General features: G+C 47.5%; 1 protein-coding gene across 3 annotated transcripts in view; it reads right to left on the bottom strand.

Annotated features, from left to right (window-relative positions):
- LOC144138484 (uncharacterized) overlaps positions 1-13,664 on the bottom strand; it is a 248,922-nt gene that overhangs the window by 213,591 nt on the left and 21,667 nt on the right. For 2 of the 3 annotated variants that reach the window (XM_077670781.1, XM_077670779.1), the window contains exons 11-12: positions 10,619-10,741; positions 5,943-6,301 (exon numbers count right to left, since the gene is read on the bottom strand). In XM_077670781.1, the coding sequence (XP_077526907.1) occupies positions 10,621-10,741 (121 nt within the window). In that variant the 3' untranslated portion in view covers positions 5,943-6,301; positions 10,619-10,620. Of the gene's footprint in view, positions 1-5,942; positions 6,302-10,616; positions 10,742-13,664 lie in introns of those variants that run through there. The other variant, XM_077670780.1, reaches the window with a different exon arrangement.

Here is a 13,664-nt window from a genome sequence, read left to right on the forward strand (position 1 = left end):
GACCTTCATGTCGATTACAAATAGGTGGGGCCGACGTCGTCTTCCACAGACGCCATTCACCTTTGACATTAAACGGCCATGCCCTCAATCCTGCATCGTCAATGCGAGTGCTTGGAGTTGAACTAGACGCATTTGGGTCTACGGTTTCATGGACCAGCTCCGTGCGCGGTAAAGACTCCAAGACGTTGAATCTCTTCCGACGGATCTCCAAGAAGACCGGCGGTGCCTGTACTCGTATGGCACGCATCCTAGTTCAATCTGTCTTGCAACCCCGGCTGATATACCAAGCGACGTTTCAGCATCTCACACGGAGGGACTGGTATCTACTGGAAAGTGTAAACCGAGAGGCTATGCGAGTTATCACAGGCGTGCCTTGACTGACCCCAACTCTGACGCTACAAGCGGAGGTCACGCTGAACACCCTGAAGGAGCTTGGTGAACAGCGGAGGAGAGCACGTCGCCTAAAAATTCACACAGTTCCTGTTGCTGCGGCATTGGCCTACTACTTCTATTCTAGGTCACCTGTTCAATTACAAAAATCGCCTGACCTTCCCCCTTGGAGCCGAAGCCAATCGACAGACAACCGGTCACTGACCAGGATACGCCGTGTTCATAACCAAGCACTGCAGCCCAACCTTCTTTCCCTTGAGTCGGATGGCACAGCCGATGCAATGCAAGTGTACGTCGACGCAGAAATGGCCCTAAATTTCCTACACACCAGCCTTGTGTGCCCCACTTACCCGGAAGTGCAGCAGACCTGCTCATACCTCAACATCGAGGCACCTCTTCCTTCATTAATGGAAGACCTTCTGGTCATCCGGGATGGGTTATCCTCATTAGAGCCTCGCCTACGCATAAACCCGCCGTCGTGCCTTCACCTGTACACAGACTCCACACAGGCAGCCCGGGAACTCTAACGCGTCGCCAAGTCGCTCGACTTGACCTGCGATGTGCATCGCATTGTGAACTCATTTCCGTGCCCCGCGCGAGTTCTGTGGAATAGACGTTCGACACCTGCCCACACTGACACTGACGCAGCATGCCATCCCCAGAGGGTGATTAGGCCTCTACCCCTGCTCCAGTTGTCGCAGAGTGACACCCTCATCATTCACAAGGATTCTCTCCGGCGCTCCACGTGTGCCCTTCTTCCTCCGCGTGGGTCGGACCTTCCTGGCAGTTTAACCCGCCGCAAGGAGGTGGCGCTTCAAAGAATCCGCGTGGGCGCAGCTTTGACCCCGGCAATAAAGGCCTCATGGAGTACGCAAGTTCCCCCAAAATCACGTCCCTTCTGTAAAGCCCCTGCCACTGAAGCGACCCTGGACCACCTCCTGGGGGCATATCCGGGTCTCTAGGAAGCATGAGTTCGTCACATGAGGGCCCTCAGGCATCACCCAGGACGACCACCTGACCTTCGCCACCGGCCGCACGGTCCCCAATACCGGCGCCTCCTGGACTTGATTGAGGAGACGGGACCGCTGGACTACATTTAGTTCATGCCAAAGGGCGTACTTGCGTAATAAAAAAAAAGTGGCTAAAGGGCGTGGTATTTGACCCAGTCGATGTCATTTGCTGCTGTTATGTTGCTACAGGTAGGCGACGTGAAGTCGCGCATCTTGATGGCCAGCATGATTATGATGAGCAGCAGGGCAGGGATCAGTCGCAGTTTAACGTACAAAATAATCGGGGCACATAATACTCTGTTTTAATGTACTCTCCATGACTGGACGAGGCACTGAACGGGTCGCAGTGACAGGGCTTCCAGGGCACATGAGTTCGTTAAGGCGAAGGCTTAGACCCTTGCTTATGTTTTGTGTTTTCAGCGATCTGTTTGTCATTTTTGTGGGCGACAGCATGGACAGCAATAAAGGCTGTCCATTTTTGACTTCTTCCCCACCGTTTCCCATCTATAGGAGAGGAAGCCATCCTTCTAAAATGAACTTATGTTAGCGACGGCAACATATATGCGAAAGAACTGCAGGCAGAGTTGACAGAGAACATAACCTTAACATGATGACGCAGGAATATTCCAAGGGGTTGAACATAAAGAACTACGCGCTGAAAGGGTCACGTCCCTGACAAAGTCGACTGTGCCGGGGTGCAGTCGACGCTTTAGCCCAGGCCAATCAATCGGGTACGCCGCACGACCTGATGTTCACGGCGTAGCATCGTGCGTGTTCGCAGCGTACGACCAAAGTCACAACGACGACGGCGACGCTGTGTGTGTGTAAAATTTCAGCACGCATTGGTCGCGTTCTGGCAGTGCACCGGGCAGCGAGGATGGCGGATGTCGCAAACGACGCTGGTCCAACCCAGCCAGTGGACGCATCTATCAGCCGCTGGCCTTCTTTTCCGAGAAGGAAAGCAGCATAAGCAAGGGTTTGGCCGGAATTTCCGCCGAACCATTGGGAAAATGAACGGGAACGGGGACGATGCACGACGTGAAAGAATCTTTGTGCGTTGACACGCGCCAGCCGTTTTGAAGTGCATAGCTGGAAAGTTATTGTTTGACAAGTGTATGTACAAATGAATTTTTTAGAATTTATAAAGGTTTCTCGGCCTTGGATTTCTTCTATCTTTGCTTGGGATCTTGTATACCACTATATGGCAATGGCCTTGCTTTTGGTTGGCCTTTGCAACATTCGAAAATCGAAGGGACGCCGCGGAGGAGGTCGGATTTTGTCACGGTCGACACTCGATGCCTTCACGGTAACTCAGGGACACTGTTCATGGCGGCACTGCTAAAACAAGTTTATAGTTTTAGGGTGGCTATTACAGCAAAGCCATTATAGTGTCAACTTCGCCAGGAATTTTCGGAGCCCGTCGTCAACAGTCAGCAAAAAGTCGTTTATGAAGTGTCTCGAGCCAGTTGCGCAAGATTCCCACTTCCAACTTCCTCCTTTCACCAGGTTTTGTGCAAAATAACATTATCACCATCAAGAGCCAACTCTGGTCTCTGGGTGATAATGGTGATGGCGGCAGCTAGTAACAGAAAAAGTTGCATACGAAAAAAGAAAAAGGGGCAGTGACAGAGAGTAATGACAATTACAATCACCCATATCCAGGCCACAAACTGCTTTTATCGCATTGCCTTCTTTGTTCTTCGGTAGTTCACATTCAGGGTTCAAACAGCCACAGGCAGTCTTTGTACAGCCTCTACTTGACACATTAAATGTGGCCCTCTTGTCGGCTTTAGTACCTCACAGTCTCGTCCTTATATATCTACAGCTATCTGTTAATGAAATTTTCCACCGAAATGCTAAATTATTTCAACCGAACTTTTTCACAGGCCTCCTACAGAATCATCTGAATAGTTGCCCTCTCCACGTCATTATTGCAAATGATGCCTCCGTACAGGAGGAGAATGCAGGTGTGGGCATTTCTTTTCCCGGTCTAGATTGGGCCTTTTCCCTCCGGTTACCTGACTATTACTTCTTTCCACGCAGAATTTCCCACAATAGTCTTAGCCCTTCGTAAACTTGATTCTTCTAAACATCATCACCAGCCTATCTACGCCCACTCCATGGCAAAGGCCTCTCCCATTAATCTCCAACGACCCCGGTCCTGCGCTAACTGCGACCAATATATCCCTGCACACTTCTTGATCTCATCTGCCAATCAAACTTTCTGCCGCCCCCTGCTACGCTTGCCTTCTCTAGGGTAACACAGTGGATGCCTAGATTCTTCTAAAGAACAGGCAATAATGCTCATTCATTTTCTCTTCGCTCTGCTCTGATCCCCCCTACATCGAGCTTTTGCTTCTTTATCGCCCTCCTCCCTCTAAGAACTTCATTTGGTTTGGGTGCGTAAACATGCAGTCCTTTTTTTTTAATGATTCGTCAGATGCTCTAATGAGAATGGCATTGGGCTTTCCAGTAGCGGAAATTCTGCCGCCCATGAACCTCATTACTTCGGCTCACTTCGGTAGACTGTGCTTACTTCGAAGAACGCCCAATTCCGTCTACACAGACTCTGAGCTCGAGGACCTCCAGTACTCATGAAACCACAGCATAAGCCAGTCGCAAGCTTGCGAAGCCACCCTCACCAGATTTCGCTGTCGTGTACCAACTTAAAATTTTTACTTGCACCCCTGTAACCTGGCCCCTTCGCCACTACGGGCATTCTGCAACGAACCAGAAACAATCGATCATTTTTTTTTCTCTCCCGCCAACAGTTCTCCTCGACGTGACGAGGTACTTAGAAGGCACATGCAACCGGCTAAACCTCCCACTGTTCTCCACTGGGTGAAGGTACTGGGATTCTGCCACGGGAATTTTCCCGTGCAGTAAATTTATTCATTCTAGAATCAGGTCGTCTGCCATGCTAGCTGCCATTTGGCCGCACGGGATTCCTCTTTCAAACGCGCGATTCTGTCACTGTGTCATCTGCACCATACTGTTTCTCCGTTATAATTGCTTCCTACTTTTCTTACAATTTTCGTAGATCTATTTATACTCCCCTCACTTTTATTCCTTTAGGCAACCTAATTCTAATGCGTTCCAATATCTCAATATTTATTTTTATTTTTCCCAACTTTGATTTAGTTTCTCTTGGGTAAAGCAGCCATTTCTTGGCCAATCCCTCCGAGTGTGTAAGAGCCATCTTCGACAGTCTCCTGTGTGGCAAGGTGAAGATGCCCAAGCATTCGCCCATTCGATTCTTCTGGCAGCTACATGATCTGAAATTTCGTCCCTCTGTTGAGCTGATCTTGGCTGCTGCTGTTGTGCTGATGGGCCATGTAAAGTCAAGCATCAAGATTATGATGAGTGGTTTAGGGATCAGTCTTCTGCAATTAAACCTAAAGGCGCAAAGTAGAATATTGTCGATCACCTCAGCATAGGAAATAACGAAACTGAACTTCGGTTTATGGTTCAACAAATTCATGCTTTCAGCAGTTATATTGAGCTAACCCAGATAAGTCTTGCACGTGTAGCAAGTATTCTTCATTCAGTGCAGTTGATGCAGCTAATGAAAACATCACAACAAACAAAACTTCAGATTTACGGTGCAGCTGTTTCAATCGCACCTCAACTACTGTAATTTGCTGTGGGGGACCACAACAGAAACGGGCCTCAGACTATCGGTCATGTGTCACATTAATCACCTTTTGGTCCCTTTCAGATTTCACATTATAAAAGTCAATCCCACACACAACTTCTGCCTTCTCCTATTAGTATGCTGAGCAGGACTCAACATTTTGTTCAACATGTGATGCAAGAGTTGATATAGAACATGTCACCTGCATGTGTTCAAAATTCACAGTGCCAAAGAAGACTCTCTTAACATCATGTAGGCCTTGAACTGAGGACACTTTTGGGCCATTCATAGGACCCACATCAGGCTGTACGGACTACCAAAGCTCTGCTGGAGTTCTCGTGAAGCACTGACTCGGGCAAAGTGTTGGGACTAACTTCTTTGCCAAACCCTGAACGTGTGAAAATTTGTACATATCACCTCTTCTTTTAAATTCTCCTACGGCATAGCAAGCCAAGCGGAATAGCTCGTCTAACCTCTTATCAATACGTAAATGCTTTCTCTCCCTTTCGAACTATACAAATCTCAAATAGATAACAAAGTTGACTTTCCGTCAGAATGCTACCTTACTCCTGAACCAGACACCATCAACAATGGCATAGAAAACCTGCTCTCCCAAATTACCACCTCCAGACTACTGTACGCCTTGCTTTTAGCACTTGGCAAATATGATTTTGAACACTTGTCAACCCGCCATATGTGTTAGAGCCCTCTAGAACATGTTTTTACTATTTGGCATGACCTTCCCAGTTTGATGTATAATATAGCTTGTTTAAACAAATATTTTACTGTGCCTGCATTTGTATATTTTGTTGGTTTGCTTTTTTTGCTACCCTGCTCTGCTGTTTGTGTCATTGGAGGTGGGAGCACCACCAAGCAGCCTTTTTTCCGGAAACAAACTAAAACTTCAAGACGGGGGATAATTTTTTTTTATTTTTGCGAGGTGTGCATCTACTTTTTGTCAGCACATGCATAAAATCCAAGATGAAAACCAATAAATAGTTGTATACAATCAAGTATAAACAAACAGGTACACGAGTTGCTTGTTGGAAAAAGGAGGTACTCGACTAGCAGCATCAACAACACCCACTCAGATCAGATGTTTGTGTGTCCAAAGCTTCCGTTGAGAAAAAGAAAAATTACTGGCCACAATGCACAATTTCACGAGCCTCTCACGGGTCTTTCTGCTCTTTTATGTATTGCAGCTCCTTGATGGAGTCGATGACTTGTGGCACAGCTGGGTCAGCCCAAGGTATTTGTCATAGAAGGCCTGAAAAGAGGGGACAACTTTGTCTTACAATGAACGCCGCCTAAACACTGTCGTTAAACAAGCAAACATTACCTAGGCCCAATTTAAAAACAGCCGCCACAAGTTTGAAGTTCCTGCCAAAACACGTTCCAAATGTCCACTCATTCACGCAATGCGACAGTTATTGCAAGTGAGCTGGATCCAAACTGTTGCAATGCAAACATCTAAGCGAAAGGCCATTTCACATGTGCCATAGTAATATTTTTATGACCCGAAGCTAGGTCAGCTATGAGGTAGATGTGATGGGGGGGGGGGGGGGGGGGGTATAAATTAATTCAAGCCACCCAGTATTTACCCGCCGTTAAAAAAATCTGCCACCTGGTGACACTGCTCAGCCGCATGATAACTAGAGGCCCGATTTTTAGCCACTAAGAAAGTGCGTTTTAGGCTTTTAGGCACCGAAAATAGGCAGGCAAAACGACATTCTGGGCCTCCAACGTCGTAATTATCGTCGTTAGGAATTTTTACATAAATACAAATAATTTTAAACTAATATGCGTACTACCTCTATGAGAGAAAAAACAAAAATGTTGTTTATCTTGGCAAGAAGATGCAAATGGTTGAACAGAGCCTTTAAATTGTCCCTAAAGATTGTGCTGGACTAATGGCTATCCACTGGCTTGATTCAACAAGCGCACTGCCCACATTCAAGTTCAATGGCCCGTGTCACTTCCTTCACTGTTGTGTATTGTCGCGTACAGTCAACGGGCACAAAAAAGAATGCTCTAGAGCTGGGAACACTGATTAAAAAAAGGGCTTAATTTATGTCTGCCTTATGCTATTATTTATGAAAACAAAAACTGACAAAAAACAACACAAGAGTGTGGCTAAGGCACAGCCTACGTTCCTTGTAGTCGTACTTCGCGTGTGAACTTTGATGAAACATTTATCGCGTGGTCAACAGGCCTGACACTGCAGCTTTTGCAACTAAAATAATGTTGAAATGGAGATGCACAGCGTAGATTTATTTCACCTTGTACTGGTAGGGAAAAGCATAACCTCATTCCTCACATGTCAGGGTGGCAAATCTACCAGCAGTGGTGGACAGATACTATGGATTTGCAAGTATTCTAAACTTTTGAAAATCAAGGTGAACAACATGACATTTAATTCAGCTTCAAATCAACTGCACTATTAAAAACATTTAGATATTTTCGAAGCGTTTCAAAATTCGAAAACTCAAACGGGAAGTTGTTTCAATAAACTCTGATGCACAAAACTATGCCTCGTCGAAAACAAGAAACGCACCGCTAAAATATTCGAAATACGATTATTTGCAGTAATTTAGAGCTACTAAGGCACTAGACGTATCATGTGCCCCTTCTCTCCTTGGCATTGGGCTAGCTCTGCCCTCAGGCTTTTCTGTTCCCATACTGATAAAGCAGTCACACTCAAGTTACCCGGTCGACCCTTCATAGATAAGACAGGTGGCAGTCTTGTTCAGCTTTCTACTCCTAGAAACTAGGGTAAAGCTTAATGAAAAGGCTTTGACACTGTGCGCTCGCAAAGCTAGTTTGCCCACTGAGCATGCTTATTACGTACTTCAGCCAATTTGGCCTCAACTCTTTCTATAAATTTATAAATGCTTTTCACGGAACTTGTAGTTCGAGATTCTTGTGCGTGCCGTGCAAGTGTATTCTGAAAGTGCGATTTATATGTTGTTGGCACATGGAAAGAGGCACCCATGATGCGAGCAGAAGATTGGACGCAAGCATGATACCATCACGCCATAGGGGCCTGCCTGCCTCAGACAGTTTAGAAGTAAGGCTAATTATGCCTCGCGTGGCCTAGACCTGACATGAAAGTCCATGGAAGTGCCACTTACATCTCTTTCACTGCGAAACAGTACACCTCTAACCAGCCAAGGAAAATTTTGTGTCTCCGTCAGCAGAAAACTCCCAGGCCAAAGGAAAGAAATTATGGGCACCCTCAGGAATCGAACCTGGACCCGCATTGAGGAACGGAGCGTGAGACCGTTGTCTTACCAACTCAGCTACGCCAACATGAGGAGACAGGGAGACAGACTGTGCACGCAACGAGCACAGCGTCGGGCCTACCCCCTGCGCTCATTCAACGCCCTCGTGTAAAGTGCAAACCACATAATGTATGGTAACGGCGTTCAAGTCATTTGGATTAGTGGTGAACGGAACAGCGTCTGGGGAGAGGAAGGGCGCTCCTTGGCGGCGATGCATGAAACAAGAGTAAGGGGGAGGCAGTTAGAGAGATGACGCCATAGCCGCAAGTGCTGCCCTCTCCTCACCCTTCGCCAGACACTTTTCTCAGTTTTCTTTCTGCTGTCGCTGCTGCGTTCGAACGCCGTCCTCGCAAAATCCAGGTCCCCGGTTTCACTCTTTGTAGAGCCGCGTATGAATTCAAGTGACGTCGCAAGGGTAATCGTTGTGGGTGTCCTTTACAGCTTTGCAGTCCAACCACCTTCACAGCGTGGATTGGAGCCAAATTTTGTGTTTTTTTTCATAACAGAATCCTGTTAATCATTCATATAGTTTGTCAGAGTATGTAGTTATACATGAATTGCACTAAGACCCGCAGGCAGTTCTGATTGCGCCACCACACGTGTATAAAGTTGCCCCATACAAAAGGTAATACCGTCAATAAAGATTCTTTATATTTGTTTTATGCGACAGAAAAATATTATCAAGTCCCTTTAAATTGGCCTTTTTATTTCTTTACAAGCTAGTCACTGCAGCATACTTGAAAATGCAACAATTTCAGGCATCTTATTGAAAATCTCACAATATTCGCTTCAATTCAAAAATATTCATTTGATGTGATGATTTTGTTCAAATAGTTTCAAATCAAAATAAAAGCAATTACTTTCACACCCTTAGTTCATACGAAAAGTCAAGTTACTCGTCACTTAGCAACACAATGCAAGCTTTTCGTTTTTTCTCTTACGTTTTTAGGATTGGAGCATTCTGCCTCCACAAAGGAGTTCAGCACAGTGTTTTGGAGCTCGCAATAGTCGATGCAATCCAAAATTTGCCAAACGCGGCCACTACAACATAGCAGGAAAACATGCTTAAAGTATAGGTGCTGTAGCTTTAGTGTTCGGGATGCTCCCAATGAATGCTGGACCACAGAGCAGGTAGTGACACCTGATGGGTTAGTTTTAAATACAATCCGGCAAAGGACTATTAAGGCTACCCAACCTCCAAAACTACTTTTGCAGCTGGAGAGCGTCACCATTACAGGTTGTGGGGACCCTTGTTTCCCTACGCCTCGCCTGCACATGTTTTCGCGTGCTTGGAGCCGCCATTTTGGGCAGCTGGCGGGTCATGTGAGTCGTGACCTCTTCGTGACCCCATGCAATGCACAGAACCGGCTCGCTGTGAAAGTGTGCGCGAGGGGACGGGAAGAAGGAAGACCAGCTTGTCGCCTTCCTTTGTACCACCCTCTCCCCGACCAGGGAAAGACCACCTCTCCCCCTCAAGCTGACCTGCGGGACGCGCGCGCATTCCGCCGGGAGTCGAGTGGGCGATTTGGTCGGAATCGCTTGGCTCGGCAGTGCCTACTCCAAATGCCCCGATCACGGTGAACCCAGTTGGTTCCGCGGGGACTCTGCTTAGAGAATCTGCCCTGATCGGTCGCACGAGATGCCTCCCCTGCTCCCGCGGCCGTGATGACGGATATCGAGGTCCGAGTCCCGCGGCCTGAGCGAGCGAACGGAGCCACTGTCTCCCCACAAGCGACAGTCGTGTTGTCTGGTATATGCCCTGTATCTGCCACGCAATAAAGCCTCACTTTGGATTGCCGGAGCCTGTCTACCGCATGCGAGTACCCGAACCTGTGCGAGAGTCTTCGGATTCCGCAGCATTCTCTAGCGAAGCTAGCCGGGGTCCTCTGCTATCCCGTACGTTAGCGCACAACTTCCACAGCAGTCAACAGTACAGCAATACAGGCCAATGGATACAGCCAACACATGACACCTGGCCGCCCAATTAGAACAGTCATTCGTTTCGTCTTTCTGAATGGTAAATGAAGGCAACTTTGAATGAAACAAGGCGGCAACCATATGTGCAAGTGCAGTAGTATGGGTTAGAATTTTGGACAAATCATAATGGAGAGAAACACACCAATGCACCAAGCCCTTTGAACAGTAACGTCCCACCGACTAAAAAAGTCGCTGGTTATAGAAGAAGTAGATTAGGGAGAGAGAGAGAGAATAGACATCTTTAATTAAAAAAGAAGCCACATGTTCAGCCATACTGCAATGTAAAGGAAGCTTAGAAGCCCAGCAAGATATCGACAAGCACTTGCCTTTACTGCCTGCTTCCCTTCCATCTCTCATCGTCGCTGGCAGCCGTGGTGTCCTTGGAGATGGCAACCGCATGCGCCAGCCTCTCCTGTGCATGCGCCAACCTTTCCTGTGCATCCGCCAGCCTGCGCAGTTGGTGCGACAAACAATTAACTCTTGCTACACAGTGTCTAGCAACAGAAATTTTGAAGATCCGACTAATTACCATGCATTACAATATTTTACAGCATTTTTGCTACGATGTGCTACAACGATATCGCATTGTTCGTTCTGCATTACTTAAGCCTGAAAAAGCAAGATGCTTGCAAGCCCAGTTTTTCAAGCCAAAACCTGGAACAGGGTATAAGTTCTACTTACAGTGGGAATTAGTTCACAGAGGACAAAGTTCGCAGGAGAGCCTCTGCTAGTTTAAAATAAGAAATTCCACTTCTCTACTTCCCCAAGAAAGTCAAAAGCACATGAAGCACTACAATGAACAGTTCTGACTGAGCAAGTAAGTAGGCTGTCTTCCCAACATAAAGAGCTTTCAAATGCACCTGGCTAATCGCCCTACTAACTGGCCTATAAAGGCCAGTTGTTGGTAGGGGATTATACGGCAAGGTCTTTATAGGTCAAGGCCTATAAAGGCCTTGCGATCCACTGTGTGGATGCAAGCCATACGCAGAAAAACCTCGGCACAACGAAGTCGGTGAAATTTGCAAGCTATTTTGTTAGTGAGACATTGACACCTTGAAATTTGCGGCTAACGTTAAGGATTAACCCCATGAGGCGTTTAAACACAGTGCAGCCAGCAGCAACCGCGATGCAACGCAAGCAACTCCAACTACAGCTCATTTGCCCTTGTCACGATGGAGCTCTTGGTGCTACAAATCTTCGTCCTTGCTGCTAGTGAAAGCAGCCATCGAATTTCCAGGCTGCCTCAAATTCTAGGCAGCTCCGAAAGCTTTGAAAAACGCCACCATGCGTGCTTGTCAGGCACCAGGCACATGTAACGCTTCTTTAGCACACCGCACCTGACCAGCATGCCTCCAAGGCAACACCAAAACAGTAACCACACTCAGGATGGAACAGCATACCAGGAAAGGTCACAAGAGCGTGCATGGCAGGTAGAACAGAAAAGCGCAGCAGCAATGTGTGTGCCACAACATGCCGCGCAGCATGAACAAAGCTGAGACAAGACGTACTAGCCGTGGCGTCCCCTAGGGGCCCGCTTTGTACACCACCCTTTTCAAACTTGCCCCAGAGGGCAGCCTTCGCAGATTGCAGGCAGAGTGCTGCCCGCTTCATCAATTACCACGTCATTAGGTGAATGTTTTACCACTCGTACGTTAGTGCGAGCCTGTGACAGAGTTCGTGCTTCCCAGAATCTACTTCGAGAACCAAAACTCTTTGCCGAACTGTTTGCGAAACTTCGTTACATCAAAAATTTCGGCAAACGGGATTCTGTTACAAGGGGACTGCACTACACGGGGTTTACAAACACGTGGTAGGCATACACTTAAAATCAGAATGTACCGTATTTACTCGCATAATCCTCGCACTTTTTTTTCGGAAAAGTCAATGCGAAGTTAGGGGTGCGAGAATTATGCGGGGAAAAAAAATCCAGTGCACAGTGTTGCCAATTTGCCTTCTGGCAATCCCGCTAAATGTAGCGGTCGTTATTTGTATATGTAAGCTCAGTGTTGCCAACAGTAGCTATTTTTTTATTTTATTATTTACATTGTAAACAGTCTCCCGTCGATCAGCGATCATGAAATTGCCGCCTTTGATTTCTGGCGCGCGCCCTATCTCGTCGTGACTTCTTTGTCGCCTTCAGCTCCTCGTGCTGCCGCACGAGGAGCTCCAGTAACGCACCAGTAACGCACGTTGCCTCCAGTAACGCACGTTGAAGTCGGTGACGCCGAAGTGCCTGCCTGCGGCACGGTTGTCGTGTTCGATCGCGTACTCTATCGCTTTCAATTTGAAAGCGGCAGTGTAGCTGGCGTTCTTCCCCATGGTGAAGCGGCACCAAGCACAAAACAAAGAGATCAAAAAGTTCTCAAAATGGCAGCGTGCTATCCACCACTGACGCGAGGCAGTGTGCTATCCACCACTGACGCGAGTGACTCACTGACTGCTGCTGCTAAACGACGGGACCACGACGGCAACACGACGACACGACAGTGGGCTGCGCGAATGCCGTATAGTTGCGCGCACGCGAAACCGGCTCAGGGACAGTGCGAGTAGCGTGTTAGAGCGCCTGTTAGGGAGTAGCCATGCAGGTTGTTAGGGCGCCTGGATGGCCTTGAATACACAGCGCTCTCTGCCGAACGGAGAGGCGGCGGGGGAGGGCGCGCATTGGAGAGCACGTGCAACATGCGGGTTTCGCGAGCAGGCAACTTTCGCCGCTGCAAAGTTGGGGGTGCGAGATTATGCGAGGAACCAAAAAATCCAAGTTTTGGTGGCTCACATTAGAGGTGCGAGGATTACACGAGTGCGAGGATTACGCGAGTAAATACGGTATTTCATTTTTAGATTTAAATTCACATTGACGTTTGGCTCTCTGGGCATGAAGACAAGGGCAGCCCTCCAGGTACCAGACGGTTCCCTCGAGGCCTAACCATCAAACACAGATAGCAATTTTTTTTCCCATTGCTAGTTCCAGTCGAGGCAAATTTGCCCACCACAACGAATTACTCTGCCCTTACCAGCCCTCAGAGCTTAGAATATAGATCGCCACGACTTCATTCCCCTGTTTAGCCTAGACTTGACTAGACGAGTCGCATACTGTTAAAGGTGTTGTGCCACCAAATTTTAAGTCTGTAAAAAGCCTGCTGTAGGCTTTCTCTGTACGCAAGGACCCTCAACACGCTGGGTACAGCAGGCGCTTAATATACATTTTAATTCGCTTCTAAAAAGAACCTAAAAGCTCTTCTGGAAATCGGGACCCATTGCTAGCGCTACTAACCACGACGTCAGTGAATTGCCAGCATAACAAAGTTTGCGACGTCACACCACGTTAGCGACTCGAGCGACGTCAACGTGAACTCCAGTTACCACAGTTTGTTT

Source organism: Haemaphysalis longicornis, unplaced genomic scaffold, assembly GCF_048455015.1.
Source record: "Haemaphysalis longicornis isolate Haplotype H1 unplaced genomic scaffold, Haemaphysalis longicornis Haplotype H1 scaffold_5, whole genome shotgun sequence".
NCBI lineage: Eukaryota > Metazoa > Arthropoda > Arachnida > Ixodida > Ixodidae > Haemaphysalis > Haemaphysalis longicornis.